This window comes from the organism of the source record quoted next, unplaced genomic scaffold (genome assembly GCF_019419815.1).
Source record: "Pyrus x bretschneideri cultivar Hongxiangsu unplaced genomic scaffold, Pyrus_bretschneideri_v1 Contig22, whole genome shotgun sequence".
Classification (NCBI taxonomy): domain Eukaryota; kingdom Viridiplantae; phylum Streptophyta; class Magnoliopsida; order Rosales; family Rosaceae; genus Pyrus; species Pyrus x bretschneideri.
In genome coordinates this window covers 5,546,523-5,571,943 of record NW_025999524.1, presented here as the reverse complement: position 1 = coordinate 5,571,943, position 25,421 = coordinate 5,546,523, and the positions used below count along the sequence as shown (strand labels likewise).

Here is a 25,421-nt window from a genome sequence, read left to right as displayed (position 1 = left end):
AAACGATTCAAGGAATATTGTAATATGTTATATGAAAAACTTTATGAATTAATATATTAGTGTTTTGTTCAATAAATTCTTAAGATTTTTAATTGTGACTTTGTTGTTTAAGGATGCCCCTGCTCATACAAATCTTTGACTTCGTCCCTGCCCGCATCTGTTCCGCATCGGACTCGGCTCACCATCTGGACCGTTGAACCACCATCAAACATCAGCACGCACCCGCTTCTCCAATTCATTCATCCTCGCCGCCACACCGCACCCGCAATCTGCTGCACCCGCGAGACTCCGTGATCTGTGTACGCACATCCATCTGCATCTGCACCCACACAGACCTGCATGGCCTGCTTCTGCTCCAGATTGTATTGAGTTTTTTTTTTTTCGAATTTGCATATTGGTTTGTTGCACAACGACTACTCCCGGAGGAAGGAAAAGGAAAAAGAGGAAAAAAAGAAAGAAGGGAAAGGAACAAGACAAAAAAAAAAGGTTTGGTTTTTTGAGGCCACACGGCAAGGAGAAGAAATTAGTTAGTGTTTTAAGGTTTTGGGTTTGGAAGCCTGTTACTCAAATGCAAGATCACTCTCGAGTGTTCGGATTTGTGACCACTCAAGAACATTCGAGTAACGTTGTAAACGTGATAAATTGAATTTTTTGCTTGTTTGTTCAAAACTTTGTACTTACATTGGAAGTTTGCACTAGTACTTGCACTGACATTAGAATCTTGCACTTGCACTGTTGGATTCATTGGGCATTCGCATTAGACGTTAGCATAAAGAAGCTTGAATCCACATCTCTATGTTGGCAAACTCATGTCATGTAGCGCGAATTTGAGGGGTGTTGAAAAATATTAGTGTTTAGGTTTATTTTAATGTTTTGTTTATTGGTCCTAGCCCGTTATTATTAAGGTTTTGTTTCATTGCATATTAGGGTTAGGTTAGTTTTTTTTTCTGTATATATATATTTGATACTTTATAACTCTATATATAGAATAACAAGTTAGTCACGATGTAGTCATACAAATTTTATAATCGTTTGAGCATTCTTGTTTATTTCATAATATTCTTTAGTTTCATATTTTGTCGTTCGTGTGTTTGTTTATTTGTATGTGCACTCTAATTTTCAACAAACCAAACCATTAAAAATTATAATAATTTCCTAATCTTGTCCTATGAACTACGAAGGTAAATGTCTCACATGAAAATATAAAAAAACATTACAAAGATTTGTAAGAAGTAGAGTTACTCTTCCAATTACATATCAATTGATTTTATGGTATCAAACCTCAACATTCGAGTAAAGAGTCATGCTAGCTAACAGTTTCATTTTGCAATCGATACAAAAATGTGCACATGTTGTGCTTATGGATTATTTTATTTTATTTTTTCAAAATGCAATGACCAATAGTGGTCAGATTGGTCACATTGCTTAATTCAATTTATAAATTAAATGACTACTAATACCGACATATCAATTGGCTAACATAGGCGAAATATATAAATGTAGCCTAAAACATGTTATTTTATGAACTTTATTAGAGGAATCAAATATGCACATTTCAAACAATTGGTTGGCTCTGAATTTGCCGTCTATCCAATACTTTGCCATTGCGTATTTGAACGGATCACATAATTAATGGGATGACTAATATAAAACTAAACACTAATTTGAAAATTAGTGCACAGAGTATATATTAATTAGGTAGACGTATCGCACATATTATATCTGTATCAAGATTAACAAGATTAATGAAGATTAAGATGCAATTAATTTAACAAACATGTTCTTAAACAAATCCTGCAACTTGCTAGAGGGAAGGACTCATTACTTAGGAAACCTAGCAAATCAAATGAGAGTTAAAAAAAATATGCCGCAGATTGAAGATGATTGGTCGATGCTAAGTACTTTCTAGCTAAACAGTTACTTTAAGTGATGACGTGGTGTCGGTTAACTAACCTTGAATGCTAATTTGTTCGACTTTAAATAACTTAATTCCACTTTCTAAAAATTAAGCATCATCCATGATGCATACATGTTGATATTTATGGTATAGATTTGAGGACCACTGGGACTTGACAGTCATTTTATCTTTTTATTAGTTTTCAACGTCTTTGATTGGCTGCAACTTAATTATATTTTAATACTTGATTTTGGATGTTTACTTGGTTTTGACCATTAATTAATTGTGGTAAATTTATTCACACTAACGTCCACGAAATTGGTTATCAAGTTTTTCATGCATACGCGTTTTCTTCCAATTTTCAGCGTTATTCTATATAATTGATTGTTTAATGTATAATTAGACGTTGTCTATGGTCAAAGAGAGTTTATTGAGGTGGTAAGAACCATTTTTTTTACTAAACTAAAATCTAGGTTCGAGTTCCACTGCTGACAATCCTTCTTGTTTAATGATCTCTAAGAATAAAAAAAAATGCTAAGACTTTATCTAAAAGTCCGTAAAGAAACTTGTGGTATGCCTTGACTGTAGTTAAGATAATCTCCCCCTCCCCTTGAACTTTTAGCCGAAAAAAATATAGGTTGTTTATTTCAACAATATTCAACGCTTATTGGTTCACGTTTATATATATTACTTTCCTTCTCAAACAGTACGTCAACCTAAAGCAGGAATATAAATATTTATGCCCAGAAATGAATTGTTTGTGGATCATAACAGGGACTACAGTGCTTTGTGAATCTTTGTAGAATATATATGAGATATCATCAAGTATGTGACACAAGTACTGTTGACACAAACTCAACTAGAACTTCATTTTATTGACACAAGGGAAGACTTAAGGTTATCTATTAAGTATTGATTACTGTAGATTTTACCTTATTGACATTTGTCACAAGGGAATACTGAGGCCTGCTGGCCTGATGATGGATTTGAGATTTTCAAGAATTTTAATCATATACAAACTATATATTAGTTTTTTTCAGCCCACAAAAAAAAAAAATTGCAAATATTAATGGTTTTAATCCATTAATTTAAATTATCCTGGATTTTATTTCTTAATTTTTTTTTGGGTCAATCACTCATTTTTCTCTGTTGGGACTTGGGAATGGGAGTTCAAATAAAAGTGGGATGATTGTCGATTCTTTGGTATAGGCCACAATGGGCTCAACGTGGGCTAATCCATGCAAAAATTGTATGATATCAAGCCCGTTTGATTTCTTTTTAAGGGAAAAAAATGCTTCAAAAAAAAAAAAAAAAAAAAAAAAACCTGACCTTATGCTTACAAGTAATTTCAATAAAAGCGTGTCTACAAGAAGCACATGAATTTTTTTTAATAAAAATACAAATGCTTTCAATTTCAGAATCTAAGTGAGAGTGAGAAAGAAAAAAGAGAATATGATCTATGCTATATTAGATAAAAAAAATGAAAAGGTCAATGTGTGCGTTTATTAAGTGGATATCACGAGAAAGATTTAGGGTTTAGAGTAGTTGCATGAATTACAAATGTAGAAGTTTCCACTTTTTTTGCTCAACACATGGACGAGTTTCTTTCTGAATTTACTTAGTAACCTACAAAAAGGGAGTTGTGAATAAATTTAGCTGAAAAAACTATGAACTAAAGAAGGTGGTGGTGGTGGTGGGCTGTGTATCTTTAATACTCAACTGATCTGACTCTCTTTTCAGCATTCAATTAGCTACCCCTGCTTAATTAAACTTGTGCAAGAAACTAATTCATATATTACGACCAGAAACAGAGAAAAAAACGAAACAAAAGAATGGCATCTGTGATTGTACCACCGGTGCCACCTTCGCCCCGTGATGATGCTCTCCACCTTTACCGTGCCTTCAAAGGTGTGATCGCTTCTCTTATTTTCTAAACCCTAATTTTGTTTTCTTTCCCTTTTTCTTTTCTATGCATGCATGCATGTTTATGCGCATGTAGGTACTCTTGTTCTTTAATTTGTGCATAGAACCTGTTTTGATTGCTAAATTGACGAGAATTAATAAATCCTTATTGAACTGGTTTATGTGAGGGATCGATCGAGTTTTATTTTCTTTTTGCTACATTGGCGGGTTTCGAACTCTAGATCTAACGTACTCCTACGTCATACCCATCACTCTACTCCCAGCCTCACCACTGGGCTAACCTTAGTTGGCTTTCGATCGAGTTTCATTTCAGCATAGCTAGAAACATGATCATTTTTTTAATTACTGTTGTTTAATTCCTTTTGTTTCAAGGATTTGGGTGCGACACAGCAGCAGTAATCAACATTCTAGCGCACAGGAATGGAATGCAGCGCGCTGCCATCGAAAAGGAATACAAGGCCACCTACTCTGAAGACCTAAACAAGCGTTTGTCCTCAGAGCTTAGTGGACATCTCAAGGTATAATTACAATGATTAATTTGGACGTAACCATGAATTAAGAATTATTAATTTTGAATAATTTCTTGAAGTTATGAATATTTGATCTGCAGAAAGCAGTTTTAATGTGGATGCCGGATCTGGCAATGCGGGATGCCAACGTAGTACACCATGCTTTGGAGGGAGATGTTGATCTTAAAGGTGCCACTGAAGTGATTTGTTCTCGTACTCCCTCCCAGATGCGACAATTCAAACAAATTTATTTCTCAAGCTTTGGTGTTGATCTTGAAACTGACCTTGCTAAGAAAATATCCTCCGGAGATCACAGAAAGGTCCACATTATTGGACATAATTGGACATAATTAAATACATTTCACAAGTAAATTTTCAGTGTGACAGGCAGACAGTTACGATACAGATAATAAACATGCATTTTTGTGATGTGCAGTTGCTGGTAGCATATGTTAAGGTACCGCGGTATGAAGGTCCTGAATATGATCAAGGGATAGTAAAGACGGATGCTGAAGCGCTGTACAAGGCCGGAGAGAAGAAATTGGGAACTGATGAGAAGGTTTTCATACAAATATTTAGCGAAAGAAGCAGGGCACATTTGGTTGCTATTTGCTCTGCTTACCAAAGTATGTATGGTCATTCTTTGGAAAAGGTACCTCCTCAAACTAATCTGATTTATAAATTAATCATAATAAAGCACCTACCTAATTAAATTTTAAACTAACTATTTAATTACTTGTCACACAGGCAGTAAAAAAGGAAACATCTGGGTCCTTTTCTCATGCACTTTTGACTATTTTGCGATGTGCTGACCATCCTGGCAAGTATTTCGCAAGGGTACTTACCATATATCTTACTACATTTCTAAAATGTTCATTAGTTAAATCTTGATTATTAAGTGAAAGCTTCAAGTTTAATGCAGGTTTTGCGGAAAGCAATGAAGGGTTTGGGAACAGATGATCCCACACTGATAAGGGTAATTGTGACAAGGGCCGAGTTTGATATGCAGTACATAAAGTCAGAATATCGGAACAAATATGGAAAATCATTGCATGATGCAGTTCATTCAGATACCTCCGGAAATTATAGGACCTTTCTTCTTTCTCTGTTAGGCAACAATCCTTAGACAATTTACCTACTCTGCCACTTGCCTAAGGAGCAAGTCATTGGTCTTTATGCCTGCAGGGTTGGCTGGTTTTACCTGAATGAAACTTGAATGCATAGAGCTCCAAAATACTCTGAAATTTGCTTCTTGTTTAGTGTAGGTTCAAAGTAAAGATAGGTAGGGGTGATATCTCCTCTTATTATCTAAAGAAAAAAAAAAAAACTACATTGGAGTGACAATTTTGGACGCGACAAACTATGTGACTTGAAATTCATACATGAATATGGCACGATGTTTACGCAATTAACACAATTAACAATGTTACACTACTACTATATCAGTGTTAATGTTTTATATGCTGATCAACTCGTAAGTTGACATTGCATACATAAAAAGGTAAACCCAAATAAAACACACATGCCACATTATATTGTAAAGCCATTAACAGTGATAATCATTTAGGTTCAAATTTGGCAATATATATCCTGAGCAATTAATTATATTATAAAAACATGCTCAAGCAACTTGCAGTCTCTCTGCTTATATCCATCGCTTGCGTGGGCAAGTCATTATATATAATGTTCCCAAATTTGAACCTAAACGATTATCAACCATTTGCTTCCTCAATAGTTGAGTTCCTCGAAAACTGGCATGCCACATTATGTTTGTTATGGATCTAATTAAAACATGTATTTAAAGCTGAATACCATCTTTAAATACAACCACATCAGCTAGCTAGATATCCGACAAAATTTTCTTACCCTAATATTTTTTCTTCGTTAATCTATACCTTCCTGCTCTTAATCTCCCTTCCCCTTTAAAACTTTATCGTGCTAATTGCATCCTAATTAACCCCCGTCTCCCAGAAAAGCCATGGTTAGCAGCTCAGCCATGGCAAAACCCCCATTTGCTTCACGCCTTCATCTGGTGTTGGTGTTCTGCATTGCTATTATTTCTTCTTTAGCTGTTTCCACTTCTTTTGCAGAGCTTCAGAGATTGGAACACGCAACAAAAAGAGATGATGGGTCGCTTAGCTTTTTGGTGATTGGAGATTGGGGCAGAAGAGGGTTATATAACCAATCCAAAGTTGCTCTACAGATGGGAAGGATTGGAGAGCAATTAGATATAGATTTTGTCGTATCCACTGGGGATAATTTTTACGGCGATGGATTGAAAAATGTAAATGATCCAGCATTTTTAGAGTCCTTTAAAAATATTTACACAGCTAAGAGCTTGCAAAAACAGTGGTATAGTGGTAAGTCATCACCAAAATTAATAGTAAAAAATAAAATATATCTCTCCCTTTCTCTCTAATTTTCTCATATGTTGAAAGATTAAATATTTGCGTGCAGTTTTAGGAAATCATGATTATAGGGGTAATACTGAGGCACAATTAAGCCCTGCCCTCCAAAAGATCGATAGTCGATGGTTTTGCCAGAGATCCTTTATTGTTAATGCAGGTTAATCAATTAACACCACATAAACCATCTTACTATATATGTTTTTAATTACTTCTTGGTATTTATGTATTTTTTTCCGTATAAATTTTGTAGGAATTGCGGAATTATTTTTTGTGGACTCCACTCCATTTGTGAACAAATACTTGGTCGACAAAGACCACAATTATGATTGGCGAGGCGTGTCTCCGCGGGCAACTTACCTCGCTGACCTTCTACAGGTAACTACTATTGAAAAAATATATGTATGTTGTACATAGATTTTTAATTTACTGGTCATATTGTGAAACTCAAGAAGCTTGACGAAGATTAAATTTTGGTGACCATATATGTTGTGCTGTAATAAGGATTTGAAACAAGCATTGAATAAATCAAGTGCAAAGTGGAAGATAGTGGTTGGTCACCATGCAATCAGAAGTGCTGGGCATCATGGCGACACTCCGGAGCTCATAAGTCTCCTTTTACCAATGCTTAAGGTAATTAATTTGTTCATCATAATATTATATCTAGTAAAACAGGAAGAAAAAAAACTTCTAGATAATAATTTGTATTTCTCCATAGTTAGTTAGAATTAATAGTCTGATTTTGGTGGTGATGATTTCAGGTTTATAATGTTGATATGTACATGAATGGACATGATCATTGTTTGGAGCACATTACTAGCCTCGATAAGTAATTAAAACGTCAAAAACCCTATTACGTATTTGTACATAAATTATCTAATACATTTCACTAATTAGTTTATGGGATTGTGATTAATCCCTTGCGTGCAGCCCGATTCAGTATTTAACAAGTGGGGCAGGTTCAAAAGCATGGAGGGGTGATACTAAGAGATACAACAATCGAGCCATGAAATTCTACTATGATGGTCAAGGTTTCATGTCCGTGAAGCTGGCTGGATCGGATGCTGAAATTGCATTCTATGATGTTTTAGGCAGGGTTTTGTATACATGGAAGGCTTCTAAGCAGCTTCACTCGACCATGTAATTCAATTCATTATTTGTGTGCACCGTAGCTATTGACATTTAGGCACCAAAATTTGTGTGTATAGTGTAATACACACAAATAAATTCTTATCAATATGCGAAGAAAATTATAAGCCAACTAGCTCAGTTTGTAAATTAATTAATTAATAAATTAGAAGTTGGTGATTCTCTATACTAAAAATTAACGCGCATATATATATATATATATATATATATATATATATATCTTCATAAATCTCATTCATAATTGTGGATTCAATGCTTGTACATAATAAAAAATAAAAAAAATAAAAGATAGAATGATCATTCAATCGATCAGTCGTTCATGGTATAACTGGATATGGTCGCCGGTCGCTAGTCTCTGTCGGGGACCTTTGGATATGGAACGTGTGGCTTTCTCAGATTAATTTGGATAGGCATGCACATGTATGCACTGGAACGATATGATGAGGATACTTTGCAAGGAAACACTACAGCTTAATCGATCGAACAATTTCTATTGCTTTTGATTCCTCCATATTTAATCAAAGATTAAAAAGTAACACATACTTATATACCGTATGATCACAAATGACATAATAATAAGTTGATTAACCATCATACCAATATCAGTGCCTTCATTCTCATCTAATAATCCAAAATATCCCCATACATGCACAAAAATAATTAGATATGGGAACATGACATGTAGGTCCCGAGACAGGTAAGAACTTGGCTAGCTGGGGTTGCCACTATGTATATTAAATTCTTTTTTGTTGGATAAGCTAAGTTGCATAGATGAGCAAAGTGAAGATATATATCGTTTGGTGGGGATTTTCCAGAAGTTGAGATCCGTATATAGCTAGCTTTCTTATCTCAAATTATTCACAAAGCATCCAAACGGATTAGGCTGTTTGATCACTTTCAGGCAAAGATCAATGAAAACCCTAACTTTTACGGCATGAGCCTACTTCTTCTCGTGCCAACTTCATTCTTTGATTCAAAGAATTAGTACTACATACTGTTGTGATCGGCATTATACATCATTTCGTGTTAGGGACAAAAGATTTTTCGTTGTGCGGTTTGTTTGCTTTCAATCAAATTTGGTTGGTTTCAGTCAATTTGCAGTGCAAACACTATACGTTTTGTTACCTTTTTTTTTTTTTTTTTTTTTTTTTTTTTGAAAACTTACGTTTTGTTACTTTTGACAAATTAAAGGTGGACTTGTGGATGCAGTTAAGAAAATAAAGATTCATTTTCCATATATTGTGGATGTCTACGTCATTCATTTTGCATGCATATTACGCCTTGTGCGCATCTTATAAACTCACGTTTCCTTGAAACTTCGGGTCATTTCTAATATATATAATTCCATATTCGTAACTAACCCTTATGATATTCCGTGATCTAAAAAAGCTAGGTAATCATACAGTGTAATATTTTAAAGACCAAATTTTTAGACTAAATTTGTTAAACAATATGACGTCATTGTTGATAATTGAATTAAAATTAGTATTGATTAACTTACTTATTTCCTAGATGAAATTGTAGCAATGGTCCCTCAATTTAACCCAATTGGAGTAATGGTCCCTCAACTAAAAATATGTGACCATTGGTCCCTTAACTCATCAAAACATGTAGTTATGTCATTTTCTTCAACTCTGTTAAAATCTTCATCAAAATAAGTCACGTACCACACACGTGAGGCTAAATCAAAGAGTATATATGGAAAACCAAAAGAGAAAAATTGTAGCAATGATCCCTCAACTTTAACTCAATTGGAGAAATGATCCCTCAATTTTAACCCAATTGGAATAATGATCTCTCAATTTTAACTCAATTGTAGTAATGATCCTTCCAACATGACTCATTTTGACGGAATTTTGATGGAAATGGAGTCGACAAAAATGACAATAACTGCATGTTTTGATAAGTTAAGGATCAATGGTCATGGATTTTCAGTTGAGGGACCAGTGCTCCGATTGAGTTAAAGTTGAGGAACATTTCTACAATTTTTTCTATTTTCTATTGGTGATAGATCACATGATTAAAAATTTTGGTTTACATGACATTACTCAATTAGAAATACAAACCGTATGAGACAAGGAAACCTATGGTACTAGTATCTAATATATTACTAATTCCATCAACCCTACAGCAAAAAAATAAAAATAAAAAATAAAAACATAGAGAATGAAGGTTGAACCTGGGGCAGTAACATTCCAGGAGGATAATAGGTTAAACCCGGGGGCCGGGCCAGTAACATCCCACGATCGATTATCCAAAGCCTTTTAAATTCCTTAACCCAAAAATAAAAAATAAAAATAAAAATGCTTTTTAAATTCTTTGTTATTCATGTTAATTAATTTGTAATTTAGTATGCAACATTAACCCAACTCGTCAACCATAATTATAGATAGCTTTCCTTGCTTTGCTCACCCTTCCTCTACTCTTCCCTTTGTTTCCATCTAGCTGCTAGATATGCAAAACAAGACCATGATTAGGTCAAGTATTCTGTTTCCTGCTTTAATAGCTCTATGCACCTTGTCATCTTTTACATCTTCTACAGCGGAGCTACAACGATTCCCGCACGCAGTGAAAGCCGATGGATCTCTCAGCCTTTTGGTTCTGGGAGATTGGGGAAGAAGAGGAGCCTACAACCAATCTCAAGTTGCTAATCAGGTATATAGTACTTCCTTCTAAATTTCAAATACTTGATTTCTGCGCCAAGTAAACAATAATTAATTAAGTGTAAGGAAAGTATATAAATTAAGTGCAAGGAAAGTATATACAGCTGTCAGAAGTTCAATGGGTGTGGGAGCTAGCTTAATTAGTTACTTTGTTCGAATAAAATTTATCAATCTCAATATATGTCAGAATCACAGCTACCCATTGACTATTGTACTACTATTCCGATATCGGAAAATTTAAGCTTTTCCAAACTGTCATGTAATGTTGAAAGGCTCTTCATCCATTGTCATGACCTAAATGAATGATGATGAGTTAGATAAGTTAGACGGGCTCTAATTCTAGTGATATATGTCATACTAATAATAATGTTCTTAAACTTATTTGTCTTAGTGTTTAATTGTTTTCGGACATCTTCACGAATTATATGTTGTCTCATTCGCTTATTAGAATCTTTATCATAGTATTTAATTGTTTTCAGGCATCTTCACGAATAACAATTGGTTTTGAATGAAATTTTAATTCTAACATAATATGTAACACCATATATCTTCATGTGAGAAATGAAAAACCTTACACACATTCAATGACAACATGTGTCATGAACCCTCTTACTTCTGTTATCAAATAATTTGTATTAGTATCTAGTTAATTATTATTTTGCTATCGTCTACCTTCATTTTGTTTTCTTCCTGTTCTTTAATCTCTAGAATTGGTTCCATTTCGTGATCATACATCGGCAGTGCATGTATAATGCAGGAGTGGCCCTCCTTCTTGATACTATATAGGACAAGTTCTTTATATTGTGGCTTACGGAGCCCAAACACCATGATTTGTCATTGACCAAAAATAAACACCATGCTTTGTCTACTTTAAAACCAATCAAACTCTGACACAAAATGATGAAAGATATTGGATTTGATTGGACACACCAAAATGTTTGATACTTTAATGTTTTCACTAGTAACGATAGAGAATCTAAATTTATAAATTAAATTTTGTAAATTAGATAACGTGGATTTTGAATGATTAAATTATTAAGTAAGTAATTATTAATGTATTTATTTCTATTAATGATACATTATTTAATTTACAAATTTAATTTAAAATTTTAATCTTTTTTTTTTTTTTTTCATTCAAGTATGTACATATATACACGTAATTGTATTATTGTGTTGATTTAACTTTAGGAACCAATTTCGTGCATTTGATTTCTAGATGGGAATAGTTGGAGAGAAGTTGGATATTGACTTTGTAATATCCACCGGCGATAATTTTTACGACAATGGATTGACGGGCATCTATGATCCACAATTTGAAGACTCCTTTAGCAAAATCTACACGGCACCAAGCTTGCAAAAGCCGTGGTACAGTGGTATGCTTTCCCAAACCCTAATTATATATTCACTTTTAAACCAATAAGGATTTTGTTAAAAAGATTTCATGTTTTGTCTTTGTTTAATAATTGTATTGCAGTTCTTGGTAATCATGATTATAGAGGTGATGTTGAGGCACAGTTGAGTCCTGTCCTTACGGAATTGGATAGCAAATGGCTTTGCTTGAGATCCTTCATAGTTGACGCCGGTAAGGATAAGGCCGTACTACTTAACTGTTATCAATATTTAATTATGACATAAACAGAAGATTTATTTGTCTGTTAAATTATTTGTCTGTTTTGACAGAAATTGTGGAGTTTTTCTTTGTGGATACAACTCCCTTTGTTGATAAATACTTCACTCATCCAGAGGAGTCCGTCTATGACTGGAGTGGCATATTACCTCGAAATGATTACCTATCAAATCTTCTCAAGGTACTTTCTCGTCAAAACAGAGATCCTAGCGGGGCCTCATCCCACAAAATCCTAAGGATCCAGAAATTCGGATTCTTAAAATCTCAATTCTTAAAATTTGATTCAACAGTTACAAACAGGGAGTCCTTCTAAAAGTGATAATAATTGTAGCTGTTGCATCAAATTTTAAAGGCCTAGATCTTCAGATCCTTAGAATTTGATGGGAGAAATCTGGCTAGCATCTTTATCCTTAATTTAATTTAAAATATTTTCAAACATTTTTTAGAAACCCCAAAAATGAGCTGCATGCAATTGTCCATATAAATTAGAGATGTTCTCTGTAATTTAATAATTTTAATTTTTGGCCCGTGGAAGGATGTGGATTCAGCCTTAAAAGATTCTACTGCAAAGTGGAAGATTGTGGTTGGTCACCACACGATTAGAACCGCTGGATATCATGGTGAAACCAAGGAGCTTGTAACGCAGCTTCTCCCGATTCTTCTGGTACGACTGATCATGCTAAAGTAAAACTAGAAACGAAAAACAAAACGCTCGCCTTTTCCCTCTTGTTTTTATTTTTGCTTCTCGTTTATTTCTCAACAATGTCAAATTTTCAGGAAAACAATGTCGATCTTTACATCAATGGCCACGACCATTGCTTAGAACACATAAGCAGTCCCGACAGGTACTGGTATTTTGTAACTCTTTAATTTTAATATTTTCAACTTTCAAAAGTATCAGCAATGTATCAATTTTATGTATCTAAATAAAATTATTGTTGTATATGTTAGTATAAAACTTAAACTTTTATGCATGGAAACTAATTTGAAGCATTGCTGTGCAGCCCACTTCAATTTCTAACAAGTGGTGGTGGTTCAAAGGCATGGAGGGGCTGAAGTTAGCCCTTACAGTCCAAGCGAAATGAAGTTGTATTACGATGGGCAGGGTTTCATGTCAGTGCAGATCACTCAAACCGAATTGGATATTGCATTCTACGATGTTTTTGGCAATGTCTTGCACAAATGGGGGACATCAAAGCAGCATTACTCTTTCATGTAAAGAGGTGGACATGTAGAAGTATACGCAATCTGTGTATGGTTCTTAGTCTGCTATATTATTTGTAATGCAGGTAAAAAGAGGTAAAATTATAAGTGCCTATGTCTGGATAATTATGTCGTTAATGGAACTTAATTTGCTTAATCATTCCAGCTGATCTACTTAAACATAGTTACATATTATTGATTGTAAAACTGATCGGTTCCTCCTTTCCCTTAAAGTAGCCTACCATTTTGAACGGCGAAAAAATCTCCGGCAAGTCCATGAAAACCTAGCTAATGTAATTGAGATGAATAGCCGTAGCTACAGATAATTCAGAATCAGAATAGGTCCAATCCAGGGGGAGCACCTTAGGGATGTGACATAGCCTTAAATAAAGTTAAAGACGAAGTTCAAACGAGGAAAAGTTTGCGGTGAATACCTAGGCACCCAGAGACAAGGGTGTAGGAAGCGGAATTATACGGGAAGTTTGATGGGGAAAGTTCACTTTCCTTTTGTTACTAAGTATGAACTACAACAATTGGAAAATAAATGAAAATATGAGCAATTGAAAGGAATGGTTTAACGTAAAAGGACGATTGATGCTGAAGGTGGTGTACCAAAGTATATAAGTAATTAAGCTGTTCATTTATGGTGAGTTAGAACCAGTTATCCCCTTTTGTGCTGAAAAAAGATAAAAAAAAATAAACGAAATTGTTACGGAGATCGTATTTTTGTATAACAATGGTATACTATTTGAAGTGACAATCGATGTGGAATCCAACTTCTCCTAATCCTTAAGGTAACCTAGTACTTCCTAAACAATGCCATAATTTTTGCACTCGAGGTTCTGTCTAATTTTCTTCTCTCCTAGTATCGCTTGTTTGTTTCTACTTTTTATATTCGTTCCCACTTTTCTTCAAGCAAATAGAGTCAATTTTGAACGGACATCAGTGATTCCAATAGGTACATTTGTACACACAAAAACTCGATATTAACTTGGTATTACATACGTAATCACAAACTAATTTGGTTTAATTGGTTAACCATGGAGTCAAATTCAGTTCCTTACAAGTGGAGGTGGATGAAAGGCATGGAAAGGTGAGATAAAGTCGTGGAGTCCAGAGGAGTTGAAGTTGTATTACGAATTTACGACGGCCAAGGCTTTATGTCGTTTCAAATGACCAAGGCCACTGCTGCCGTTGCGTACTATGATGACTCTGGCACTGTTTTGCACAAATGGAGCCTCTCCAAAGAGATCGACTCAGCCACTCACAGAACATTCACCTATTCTTAAAATAGTAACTCTGCTAGTTAAGTTATTGGAAAATAAAATTTACTGTGTATAAGGCGTCGTAAACATACCTGTTATACAAAAATTTCGATAATTGCAGTAAAAATTCTTTCTAGTTTAAACTACGGGGATGGAGGCACATGGCCTTGGCCACGACGCCATTGGCCTTGGCCACGACACCAAGGTCTGCAATCAGTTAACAAATACAACGAAAGAACTACTTTTCATCGAATGATACATAAAATATAGAATGATGCGTTCTCCAGTGTGGAAAGCTCATTACCAGTTCTTTATGTAACTTGCGCGAATAATCTTCCCAGAGAGTGACTGCAACTGAAAAATCAGCCCAGTTAAAGGAATTTTGCAAACTCTCAGGGCATGCCACGTCGCTGAAAACAGACTCTAGCAGATGAAGATCTTTCACAAATGAAGATTTGATATGAAGAATTCTTTCCCTCTGTGATTGGGACAAGCGTACCACCTTGCTCGTACCAAATTTGGCAGATTCAAGACCAGGAGCTTTCCAACAGTGGAATTGCACAATCTGTTACATATAATGAAAGCAGGTTAAATGTGTTTACTGAATGAATTCTTTAAATTTACATTTCATCACACTATATACCAACAGAATATGACAGACCGTGTTGGTTTGAATACCTGCAATGCATGCAAGATGTTGATGAACTCGTGGTCAAACAACTCATCTCCCCTTGCTAATCGCAGTGGCTCCATCAGTAACTCGGCAATATTTGAACAGTGGCTCTTGTCTTCACGGAAAAGTAGATCGTATCCAAGAATATGCAGTCTTGCCCAGCATATATCAAAACCCAACTGGTGATCAGAAGAAGCTTGATCGGGTGAAAACCAGTACATATTCCTAGATGCTGGCATAGGTAGACACAATTTAGGAACATTATCATGCAACAGACTCTGTGAGAGAAGGGATATAAGTTTAGCATCCTCATCATAGGTAGCATCACGACTGAACCATAATGCCAGTGTGAGTCTTTCACCATCAGTAATCTGTCAAATGATTAGCATCAGAAAAGAATCTCTCAAATGATGTTTTAGCATGAGAGAGAGAATTGAATCTACCTCATCAACGGAGTGAGTGTTGCGGCTGTCAGCTGTGTATATCACAACATCCTGACAAATACGATAAACTAACGAATTGTGATCAAATGTTGAAATTGACTGGAAATTACGGCAACTAATAAACCTTTATCGAATTGTTTTTTCCCCCATTATGGATATGCATTTGAGATGTTTGTAAATCTCACCCCTATATTCCCATGCACATACTGTATAAAGAAACTGGAAAATCTCAAGAGCTCCAGTCACTTACCCCACGTGATGGAACAATAGTTTCTGGATTGCCATCCTGGAAGTGAAAAAGTCCACCTTTGAAATCATCCACGTAATTGTTTAAATAACAGACTGCCTTTTACAAACAAAATTAGGAAAACCATCAGCAGAATGACTATATAAGAAATTACAAACGATTGCAACAGCATAAAAAAACGTAGCGTGTGGTTAAGGAGAGGTTAAAGCAATGGAGCTTGCAACAGCCAATTTGAGAAAAAACAATCAAGAGAAACCATTCAAAAGATTCATCAGCATTAGTAATGAGTTGAATGAAAATTGTTATCATACTGCACTTGACAAAGAACAACATTTATGTTTTAACATGAACATCCTTCACAAGGTTGAATACACACCGCAAAGTGACGCTGTTTGAGATAGGGCCGGTTGTCATCACTATGCCACCCAATGCTTGCTCCTCTACTCCAGCTGAGGAACAAAGACCGGAACAATAAATGAGAAATCATCCCAGCATGCTCTGGAGCCAACTTTTGATTACATCATACTCAATAAATCGTCAATATGTCATCGATATTATTGATACGATGTCAATACCAAAGTTAACAGTCTATCGACGAAACTGACGAAATGGAAAAATGTGAGATATGTAGGGAATGAAATTAAGCCTAAAGTAGGGGGGGAAATGATACTTTTGCGATAGTTTATGGGGAATTTTGATAATAAAGCAGGTAACTTTTTCACCTGATCAAACCGGTGAATTCAACGAAGAGTTCAAACTGGCACCCAAAGAACTCCTCAACCTTCTCCTTCAATCTCTCTGCGTGTCAGCCAAATATGAAAAAACCCAATTTCAAAAACCCTAAACCCTAATTGGATGAAGAAAAAGAAAACGGGAAATTGAAAAGAGGGGCAGATGATTGTACCTCTGACGGGGACGAAGGGGATGATGAGGTGGGCGGAATTGGTGGCGATGAGGTGCGAGAGAGTGGTCGAGAAAACATTGGGTCTGTAGCCAACCGTGCAGTTGCTCCTGTGGATGAACTCCAGCTCCTTGCATTCTTGGAGGGAAAGGAAGTTGTGGAGGATGAGGCGGCGGCGATCGCCTTCTTCTGCCTCTCCCATCTCAGTTCTCCGCTACTGGGTGTAAACAGACGACGCAACAAATTGACTGGGATGAACAAGAGTTTCTAACTGCACCTAACTTTTACCATAGTTACAATATACTACTAGAAAAATGAAAATTTGAAGTGTCGACAACATTCGAAAGCAGTTGTTTTTTTCTCAACAATCTGATCTGAACTAATCCAAGAATAAGACTGCATCCGATATACGTACCTCTCAACCTCGTAAAGCGGAGAGTTTTTTTGGTTTTGGATCCCTCTGATGTGAACTAATCCAAGTTAGTTACAACTTTAAATTCACATCCTCGAGTTTTTTGGTTTTGGATCCCTCTGATGTGAACTAATCCAAGTTAGTTACAACTTTAAATTCACATCCTCGTAACTTAGATTCGGTTAAAATTACTTCAATGAAAAAGTAGGAATATTCTTGAAAACCAGTTAGGTGTATTAAAGGAGAGATCTTCTGCCCGGTTTCGAACTAGGGCAAGAATAATGTTAGAAAGATTAAATTCGGATATTAAAATTACAAACTAAATGATGTATCATAAATAGAAATAAGCACGTGTATTTAAGAAATAAATCAAACATCGTCCGATTTCATATGTAGATGAGCAATCAAATCAGATGGAGAGAGAGGCGTCAAAATTTGAGAAGAAAAGATGGGAAGGAAGAAGAGGAAAAGATGGATGATTCATAACGTGGTTTGCTTTGCAACTACTAGTGTAAGAGTTGATGTGACATAAGATTAACCAAAAAACAAAAAGAGGAAAAGGGATGATCTCTCAATCCATCCTCCCAAAGAGAAACGGTAACTTCTTCCGCCTGTTCCTCTTGCTTACTACGATTTTAGCTCCACTCTCGCCGCTCTTTACATTTGTTTCCAACTCTCGTTGCAGTTTGCAGCCTCTACTCTGTTTCTTCCTTAATCTCTCTCGCTCTCTCTCTCTCTCTCTCTCTCTCTCTCTCTCTCCCTCCCTCCCTCCCCTATACTGCTCCGGCTTGATTGCTTGGTGTCACACTGTCGGAGTCCTGATGTTCTTCTTCAACGACTGCTCTTCCACTGCCAGTTCCGTCCGCCCTTCCATTGCACTCGTGTCTCTCAGCTTTCCCATCCGACTTTCCTCTTGGAGAAGGCGTAGTGCTATGGTTGGATTTTGCAGACCCGTTCTCTTTCTCTATCTGGGGTGGAATCTCAACAGCAGGGCTCTTTTGAGTTGCAATATAAGGCAGCTGTTGAGGAGCTGATGAGTTACCCGAACCTGGGGGAGGGAGGAAAACTCCAGTGCCAGGTAGAGGGATGCGAGGCGGAGGATGCCTGGGAGCTGCTGCCCATCCAGCTGAAACAGGTGGCATGGGAACTGCTGTGGCAAAAGGTATTGCTGGTCCTACCGGAGCTGGCACAAACAATGGCTGGATGCCATTTGGAGGTGGAAGTTGGGACCGAATTGGTGGGGCTGGCAAAACACCAGTTGTTGGAACTGCCGCATAGTGCTTGGGACCAGCAGGATGCCGGATGTGACTTGGAGATCTACCAGATGCTGGACCCCAGTGAGATGACTGAGCTGGAGTAGGTCCAGGAAAGCGTTGACCATCGCTCATCATCGATTTCTTTGGTTGAGACTTTGTGAAAGTAACAAGTATGCGTTGCTTTCGGATAGAAGGTATTGCATGTTTAGCAAAATCTGTGGATTTCCCTTGCAGCAAAAGGAGGGATCTGCAGCGTTCATGATCAAACACCTTGTGTCAGGAATCTCAAATGAAAGTAACCAGCCTTTAAGTTATAAATGATGGCACGATTTCATATGCAAGATCAAAAGAAAGGACAAGACAATTGCATATGGATGTGAGAAAACTATGCCATGATCCTGAATATTCAACTCATATTCTTCCGGCATGCAAAGGCAACAAGGAAAATGTGTTCTATTAGTATGAATAATGTATCGATCTCTAATGGGTGCGATAGAGCCAACTTCTAAAAAAGCTGCAAGCATTACTAGGTCATCAGAATTCAATGTTTCACCGCTAAGAAACCTTAACTTGATTCCGATATTTTTAAACCAGTACTACTCGGCCTACAATACTTTATTTAGAAAGATGACAATAAATAAAGTACATAAAAGAGAAGCAGCAGCAAACCAAAATGAAGTTCACACTGAAGAAGATAAATATTATCAAATGAGAGCGGTCAGAAAGGCTACCCAGGTGTAAGAGAAAGCTTGAGGGAGCCTCTATAATCCCCAGGATGGTCTGATACTAGTACTCTCCCAAAAGTCATGTCACATTCTGTCAGTAACAGAATGCAAACAGGCCTTCCAAACCAAGGTGGCCACGTGTGAGGGTGTGAATGATCTCCCTACAAATAATTGTCACAAAATTTCATAAACATTATGACTCTCAGAAAATTGTGCAATTATAGAAACCTAGAAGAAGATACAGTAAACCAATATCAACCTCGTTATAAAAGTCAATGATACAAGAGTCTGGCTTCACAGTCGTAACTTGCATCCCATCCAAGCGATCTATAACATCCTGCAGCAAGGAAGGGATGGCTTCTATTCTCCGATCTACAGATTTCATTTATAGACAAATCAACAAATGGAATTTGAATAAAATGTGAATAGACATTTCCTTATATTGACAAAAATTAAAAGACCAACGTAATTTGCAACATGCCTTTGGAGGTTCCTGCAGAAATTTCATCTTCAGATGGAGCATCAGTAACAGGTAGGCCCAATTGAATCATTTCTCTTCCATGTCCCCTCATGGGCCTCTTTGAGACCACATATGTCTGAGCTGCTTTGCATAGAAAAAGAGAGTATATATTATTCGCAAGGGGCTTTTCATACGTAAGCCCTGGATATAACATCACACTTTACAGAAAAAACACTTCAAACTCAGTAATTTAGAGAAAAACCCAACTTACTTTATAACACCAAAGGAAATTCACAACTAGAATCAATTATAGCATGAGAAGTGGATAGATGAGGGCGTTTTCTCCAATTGGCCTCTTTAAGTGTTTTTCTTTAGAACTTAAATTTGTCAGGTGTGCTTTCTAGTTTACCAAAAACAGTACTCTTCTGAGAGTTAATGAAATTATGAAATACAAACTTACCAAAATTTGATTAGAAATTCAATAATAGTATTTCCCTGGCATGATGTGCACACGCCCACACAAATAACATAGACCATAGTGTAGATACAATAATACCAAACACAAGTGATATTAGAGTCGCTAACACTAACTAGTACAAGCATTTTGAAAACTTTCTCGAAAGGTTTCAGGGGTAAGACAACCAATAGTCTTGCAGGTTAGGATGGAAAGGATTTAAGGAAAATGTAAGAATAAAACAACATTCAAAATGTTAAAACTAAGCCATCCAAATCCTCACCTATAAAAAGAAAAGGGAACAAAAAAAGTTTGCGAGGGAACGAGAGATCCTCAACAGAGAATTAAAAAACAATATAAGTTCAGGCAATCATTTATTAGATCGCTTATTGAACCCTTTGCTCTGAGCTAAACATTGACACAATTTTTTTTTCAAAGATCATTTCTTAAAGCAAAGGGTTCAATACAGGTTCAAAACAAATTATTGAAGCAGCCCAAAGAAATAACAGGTGGAGTAAGCTTATGTAGTTTGAAAATATAAAACAAAAACCACTAGATACACCTATAACCTAAAACTAGTTTAATTGGAAGGTACATGACAAAGATGTTGACCAAAACTAACATGGGACACAACTACATTAAATATGTGAATTTAATAGGAGATAGTAATAGAATAGTAAAGAAAGGCAAGAATACATGTAGCAGATTAAATATGCTTAGCACATGGGTAAGGATGATGGTGATGATTTGATCAGCTCAAATGGTGTTTAACTACCAAATTGATGACAACACATGGCGGATTTATGTTTAGTACTGGAATCAGCCAAAAGTTTTTCATACAAAGGATTGCTAAACTCGCCTTGCAATTGTCCTCTTTTCCCTGCAACCCTTAAATCATTAGCCAAAGAAACAAGTTTGGAGACTTCTGTGTCACCAAGCAATCCTTCAAATAATTTCAGTCCATCGACCACATTAACCTGAAAAGGAAAACGTTAGAAAACCTACTGATTCATAACATACTTCAAGCTAAAAAGACAGTATCAAATGAGGAAACTACCGTCTTTCCATCTATTAACTCGTTGCCAACAAAAGTTTTAGGAACAACGGGAAGGTTCTGCTTTGCATTCTGAATTTGGATAGAATGTGATTCATTCTCTGGAAAAAGATCACATAATCCCAAGTTTAAACACAATAGTAGAAGAAATAGAATCAAATAAAACCACATTTTGAAGCCATGTCAGGATAGATTTGGAGTTGATGTACGTATTTTAGTAGGCAATAGAGAGTGAGAAATATTATGGCAAACCATGAATTGGGATGAACAATTCTCAACATATTTACCCTAGCGTAAATCATCTAAAGCACATGCTAAAGACGGAAATATAAGAGGTATCCCACCTGGTAGGCTTCCCATGCCTTAGTAATACCTCCTAAAAAGATCTATATTCCACATCTAAACCTTTCCCCCCAGACTAAAACTCCCAAAGTAATGAAAGAAAGGTAAACTAACAAAGTGTGTTACCTTTAGAGCTTGAGGTGCATCCATCTCCTACCGCAACTTCAGGTTCTAAATTGCAATATATAGTCTGCTGTGAATTCCCTGAACTCCTTAATCTGCTATCTTCTTGAGGTTTTGTAAGAGCATCTGTAACAGCAATCATAACTGTATTACAATAAGGTTTACAACTGAAAATTATCCGAATCTGTATACTGCAGATAGAACACAGGCATATTAAAATGAATTTTGCATGTGTATGCAATGCAAATAGTTCAGAGACGGGCTGCTACTTTTGTACAACTTTTAAGACAGTGCATTTACCCTGCAGTGATTTCCTAGTTTAAGAGAGCAATCTCACCTGGTGAAACACTTTCCTTTTCAGGTCACAACCTATGAATTTCAAAATTACTAAAAGATAGTTTCTCGACCATTTGTGAATGCCAACTTAAAAAAAAAAATTACTAACATATTCAAGACAAGCTTGATGTTCTTCAAAAGATTAAGACTTTGTCGTTCAGCTTTAAAGCTCGGACTTGATTACCATCAAACCAGCATTTACTATATTTGTTCAAATGAGCACGAAATCACCAATCCTAAGCCCAAAAGTTACCTTTTTTCTCTCCAGCAGGCGCTAAACCGTTATCATCCAACTTCCCAACCTCGCCACGGGGCTTAACTTCCTCAGCTACATCGCTTCCCCGCTCAACTTTCTCCGAAGCAACAAGCCCCGAAGAATTCCCATCATAACTATGAACCTCTGTCCTAAAATTATGTCCTTCCTTGAAATGCTCAGCCCTCTGTTGGTCCTTGTTAAACCCCGAAGCGGATCTCTTATACTCCTTGGTCCCCACTTTTACAGGATCATATTGCATCTGCTGCCTCCTCCAGGCAACATGTTGCAGTGCATATATCACCTCCGCAACGGAAAAGTATTGTTGCATATGAAGCACAGGGTTCCAATTGCACCTCCTCTGCTGAATACACCCGATAACGACGTCGTACTCGCCTGGATCACCAACTGCACGTAAATGGTGGCAAAGGGAGTCTATAATGGTATTTGCCGCTGCGAATTCTCCGCGCAACCACGAGATGAACCCATCACGCTCATCCGGGAACCACTGACGGGGGTGCTGGTGGATCTCGCCGCCTCCAACGGCCGCACCGCCCCCACCACTAGGAAACTGCATTTTGTCCGATAAAACCACATTCCCCGACGGCATTGTCATCAGAACCCACTACACCAAACTCACTACTAAGTCTACTATCACTTACAAAGCATGCCTCAGTAACTCCCAGATCCAATCAATCAAACCTACGGCTATATCCCAAACCCCACAAAATTCAAGCAGATCGCACCAAATTAAACCCCTACTCTAGCAGGAATCAGCTTAAAGACCACAACTATATTAAATTTTACCACTTTTAGAATAATAAACCCTTAAAATTTCTCAAGAACAATGCAAAACCTGAGATGGGTTCCACTTAAATTGTTCAAATATCGCACCGATCCAACGAAACAGCTGGGTTCAAGCGAATTGAGGTGAAGAATCGGAGCTTGGTCAACTAGTCAGATCTGGGAAATGGGGTTTGTGGGAATTGAAAGCAGAATTAAAGAGCAGTCGTTTTCTCTGCGTGCATATTTATTTGGGGATGGACGAGTGGGTCTCTGAGTGGCGTACTGATTGGGGTGGTGGGGTTTGGAAGAAGAAGAAGAAGACGAAGAAGAATAAGATCTAGGTTTTGGTGGAAAATGTTAAGTCTCTGCGCGTGTAAAATGTGGGGGAAGGTGACGAATGGCTTATTGAGCACGCATTTGGTCTAAAATGGTGGCTGAGAAACCCTCTCTCTCTCTCTCTCTCTCTCTCTCTCTCTCTCACCTTGATGAGGGAGCTCTGTCCTGTCAGTGTGGAAGGAACCAATAGAGCATATCTTGACTATAGGGGCATTTTGGTCATTGTATTAGATTAGTTCTTTAATTTCTTAATAGGATTTAGGGTTATAACTTGTTTAGAATTGCTTTTAACATGATTTAAAAACACTTTTTATGAAAATATTTTTCAAACCAATTTTTAGTAAAAATATAAATGAATTCTTGAATTCAATCTTTAGAAAAGTGTTTCTTCTAGAAAACTTTTTAAATGCTTTTAGAACTGAAAAATATTTTTTTTAAAAATTGTTTCTATCATTTTAAAAATAAGAGATTTAACGAAAAACTCGTGGTACTGTTTATTTTAACAAAAAATCATATTTTTACTCTAAAAAGTCAATCCTGATACTATTTACTTTATCCTTTATTTTATTCTTATTGTTAAAATCCAAAATTTCTAAACCTTTTCATTAGTTTTTCTTTTAAAAATACTTACAAACAAGTTTTTAATCTTGTAGCTTAAGATTAATGAGCTGCTTACAAACCCAAAGAGTCCACAAATTTCTTCTCCTTTTGTTTTGGTCAACAAATATTTCAGTTTCGTCACTTTTGTAACAACTATTTGTTGTTAGAAGTTCCCATTTTTGGTACCTGAAATTCTAGTCTGGTCTAGTATATACATTTGCACATGTACTTATGACAATACAACAATCTCAATTCGCTTGAATTGTTTTATATGTGAACAAATTTGCATTATTCTCAATTGCAAAAGATACCAATATGGATATGATTTTGTACTCACAGTGTCGTACAGGTTAAACTTAAACTCAACTTAATTCAACAACTTTCATGTTTTTTCCTCTCTAAACTCATATCAAATGTGATAACTTCATTTGAATCTTGTGTTTGTTTGTACGTGAGTTGAGTGTTAGTAAATATGGCATTTACAGTCAAAATCATACACCATAAACAAAAGTACGAGGAAGGAGAAAAAGAGAAGAGACCAAGAAAGATTGTTAAGAAGATTGTTGCGGATTCAAAGCTAAGGGCCCGACAGATTTTTTTTGTCTTTGTTTTTCTCTCTAGACGGCTAAGATTTTTGAATTGTTTCATTTATTTCGGTCTCTTGATTAACATAATTAAACATGGTGTGTATGGCGTGAAAAATATTTTTTTTCCCCTTCTTCAAAATAGAATCTAAATTTACCCACCCATATAAGAGCTAGCTGTAAGTACTCAATAGTGTAATTGTCGGAACTTAGTTTAAGAGCCGTCTTCGCAAATTTTTCAAAAGGGAAGTTAGGTAATTTTTCATGGACTTTTGAGTTTGAAAAATAGACCACGCATATTATCTATCGTACTTTAAAAGAGATCTAATGGTGATTTTATTATAGTAGTCCATCTTTGTGGATTTCTAAAAAACTCACAAAGATATTTCAGTTTTTTTTTTTTGTGATTTGATGTAAAAATATGATTATCCATAATTTTGCAAAACCACGTTAGCTTTGTTTGGATATTCACCGAATCTACTCAAATTTTGCTGAACGAAGAATGCTCTTTTTTAATTCCACCCCAATGTTTCAAATTTTTTTTTTCAAATACTTTAAATTTAACTGCATGATGATTTTTGAAATGTTCTCAAATATTATGTGTTGCTTAGCCTTTAATTTTTCTTTTTGATACAAACTTGTTACTTAAGACATCGTAATTAAAGTAAGACTTGCATCTTTTTGTTCAAACGACATTGGTGTTGGGAGAATTCGAACTCAAGCTTAAAGCAAGGAAAAATGTTATTCTCCAAAAAAAGCTACAAGCTTGTTGTGAATATCATCTTTTTCAATTTC

The 25,421-nt window shown here is 36.0% G+C and overlaps 5 protein-coding genes across 6 annotated transcripts; 3 read left to right on the top strand and 2 right to left on the bottom strand.

The window, feature by feature from the left end:
* The first annotated feature begins 3,677 nt into the window (after positions 1–3,677).
* On the top strand, positions 3,678–5,897 carry LOC103943115 (annexin D5). Its single transcript, XM_009353319.2, has 6 exons — positions 3,678–3,805; positions 4,193–4,338; positions 4,431–4,649; positions 4,766–4,981; positions 5,077–5,166; positions 5,252–5,897. Exons 1-6 carry the CDS (start codon positions 3,730–3,732, stop codon positions 5,453–5,455), a joined length of 951 nt encoding a protein of 316 aa, XP_009351594.1. The 5' UTR covers positions 3,678–3,729; the 3' UTR covers positions 5,456–5,897.
* Positions 5,898–6,208: 311 nt separating this feature from the next.
* Positions 6,209–8,033, top strand: LOC103943114 (purple acid phosphatase 17-like). The gene is made up of 6 exons (XM_009353318.3): positions 6,209–6,689; positions 6,787–6,894; positions 6,988–7,112; positions 7,239–7,367; positions 7,496–7,563; positions 7,665–8,033. The coding sequence occupies exons 1-6, from the start codon at positions 6,308–6,310 to the stop codon at positions 7,876–7,878; spliced, it is 1,026 nt and encodes a 341-aa protein (XP_009351593.3). The 5' UTR covers positions 6,209–6,307; the 3' UTR covers positions 7,879–8,033.
* A 2,199-nt stretch (positions 8,034–10,232) lies between these two features.
* Positions 10,233–13,536, top strand: LOC103943113 (purple acid phosphatase 3). Its single transcript, XM_009353317.3, is given in 8 exon segments — positions 10,233–10,538; positions 11,763–11,919; positions 12,021–12,128; positions 12,227–12,354; positions 12,709–12,837; positions 12,951–13,018; positions 13,178–13,225; positions 13,227–13,536. Coding segments are annotated over 8 exon segments (1,005 nt in total). The 5' UTR covers positions 10,233–10,337; the 3' UTR covers positions 13,393–13,536.
* A 1,151-nt stretch (positions 13,537–14,687) lies between these two features.
* On the bottom strand, positions 14,688–17,432 carry LOC103943112. Of its 2 annotated transcripts, XM_048585335.1 has the most exons (8): positions 17,321–17,432; positions 16,909–17,176; positions 16,727–16,802; positions 16,381–16,453; positions 16,008–16,103; positions 15,758–15,808; positions 15,320–15,685; positions 14,688–15,206 (listed from the first exon to the last, which is right to left on the bottom strand). In XM_048585335.1, the coding sequence occupies exons 2-8, from the start codon at positions 17,105–17,107 to the stop codon at positions 14,880–14,882; spliced, it is 1,188 nt and encodes a 395-aa protein (XP_048441292.1). In that variant the 5' UTR covers positions 17,108–17,176; positions 17,321–17,432; the 3' UTR covers positions 14,688–14,879. The 2 variants fall into 2 exon arrangements, with proteins under 2 accessions (XP_048441292.1, XP_009351590.1); XM_009353315.3 differs by lacking the exon at positions 17,321–17,432 and having other exon boundaries at positions 16,909–17,300.
* A 361-nt stretch (positions 17,433–17,793) lies between these two features.
* Positions 17,794–23,064, bottom strand: LOC103943111 (RNA demethylase ALKBH10B). Its single transcript, XM_009353313.3, has 8 exons — positions 22,321–23,064; positions 21,735–21,857; positions 21,270–21,367; positions 21,072–21,189; positions 19,780–19,899; positions 19,558–19,670; positions 19,305–19,459; positions 17,794–18,820 (listed from the first exon to the last, which is right to left on the bottom strand). The coding sequence occupies exons 1-8, from the start codon at positions 22,934–22,936 to the stop codon at positions 18,091–18,093; spliced, it is 2,073 nt and encodes a 690-aa protein (XP_009351588.2). The 5' UTR covers positions 22,937–23,064; the 3' UTR covers positions 17,794–18,090.
* Positions 23,065–25,421: the final 2,357 nt, after the last annotated feature.

Bases quoted from the DNA above. Each gene is read 5' to 3' on its own strand.
- LOC103943115 (XM_009353319.2), top strand. From the start codon at position 3,730: ATGGCATCTGTGATTGTACCACCGGTGCCACCTTCGCCCCGTGATGAT. The intron at 4,982-5,076 runs GTACCTCCTCAA...CTTGTCACACAG, and splicing joins ATGGTCATTCTTTGGAAAAG to GCAGTAAAAAAGGAAACATC. The intron at 5,167-5,251 runs GTACTTACCATA...AGTTTAATGCAG, and splicing joins CTGGCAAGTATTTCGCAAGG to GTTTTGCGGAAAGCAATGAA.
- LOC103943114 (XM_009353318.3), top strand. From the start codon at position 6,308: ATGGTTAGCAGCTCAGCCATGGCAAAACCCCCATTTGCTTCACGCCTT. The intron at 6,895-6,987 runs GTTAATCAATTA...TAAATTTTGTAG, and splicing joins ATCCTTTATTGTTAATGCAG to GAATTGCGGAATTATTTTTT. The intron at 7,113-7,238 runs GTAACTACTATT...TGCTGTAATAAG, and splicing joins ACCTCGCTGACCTTCTACAG to GATTTGAAACAAGCATTGAA.
- LOC103943112 (XM_048585335.1), bottom strand. From the start codon at position 17,107: ATGGGAGAGGCAGAAGAAGGCGATCGCCGCCGCCTCATCCTCCACAAC. The intron at 16,104-16,380 runs GTGTGTATTCAA...TGTTTGTAAAAG, and splicing joins TCAAACAGCGTCACTTTGCG to GCAGTCTGTTATTTAAACAA. The intron at 15,207-15,319 runs GTATTCAAACCA...TATATGTAACAG, and splicing joins ACATCTTGCATGCATTGCAG to ATTGTGCAATTCCACTGTTG.
- LOC103943111 (XM_009353313.3), bottom strand. From the start codon at position 22,936: ATGACAATGCCGTCGGGGAATGTGGTTTTATCGGACAAAATGCAGTTT. The intron at 21,858-22,320 runs GTAACTTTTGGG...TTGCTGTTACAG, and splicing joins GCCTGCTGGAGAGAAAAAAG to ATGCTCTTACAAAACCTCAA. The intron at 21,368-21,734 runs GTAACACACTTT...ATCTTTTTCCAG, and splicing joins ATGCACCTCAAGCTCTAAAG to AGAATGAATCACATTCTATC.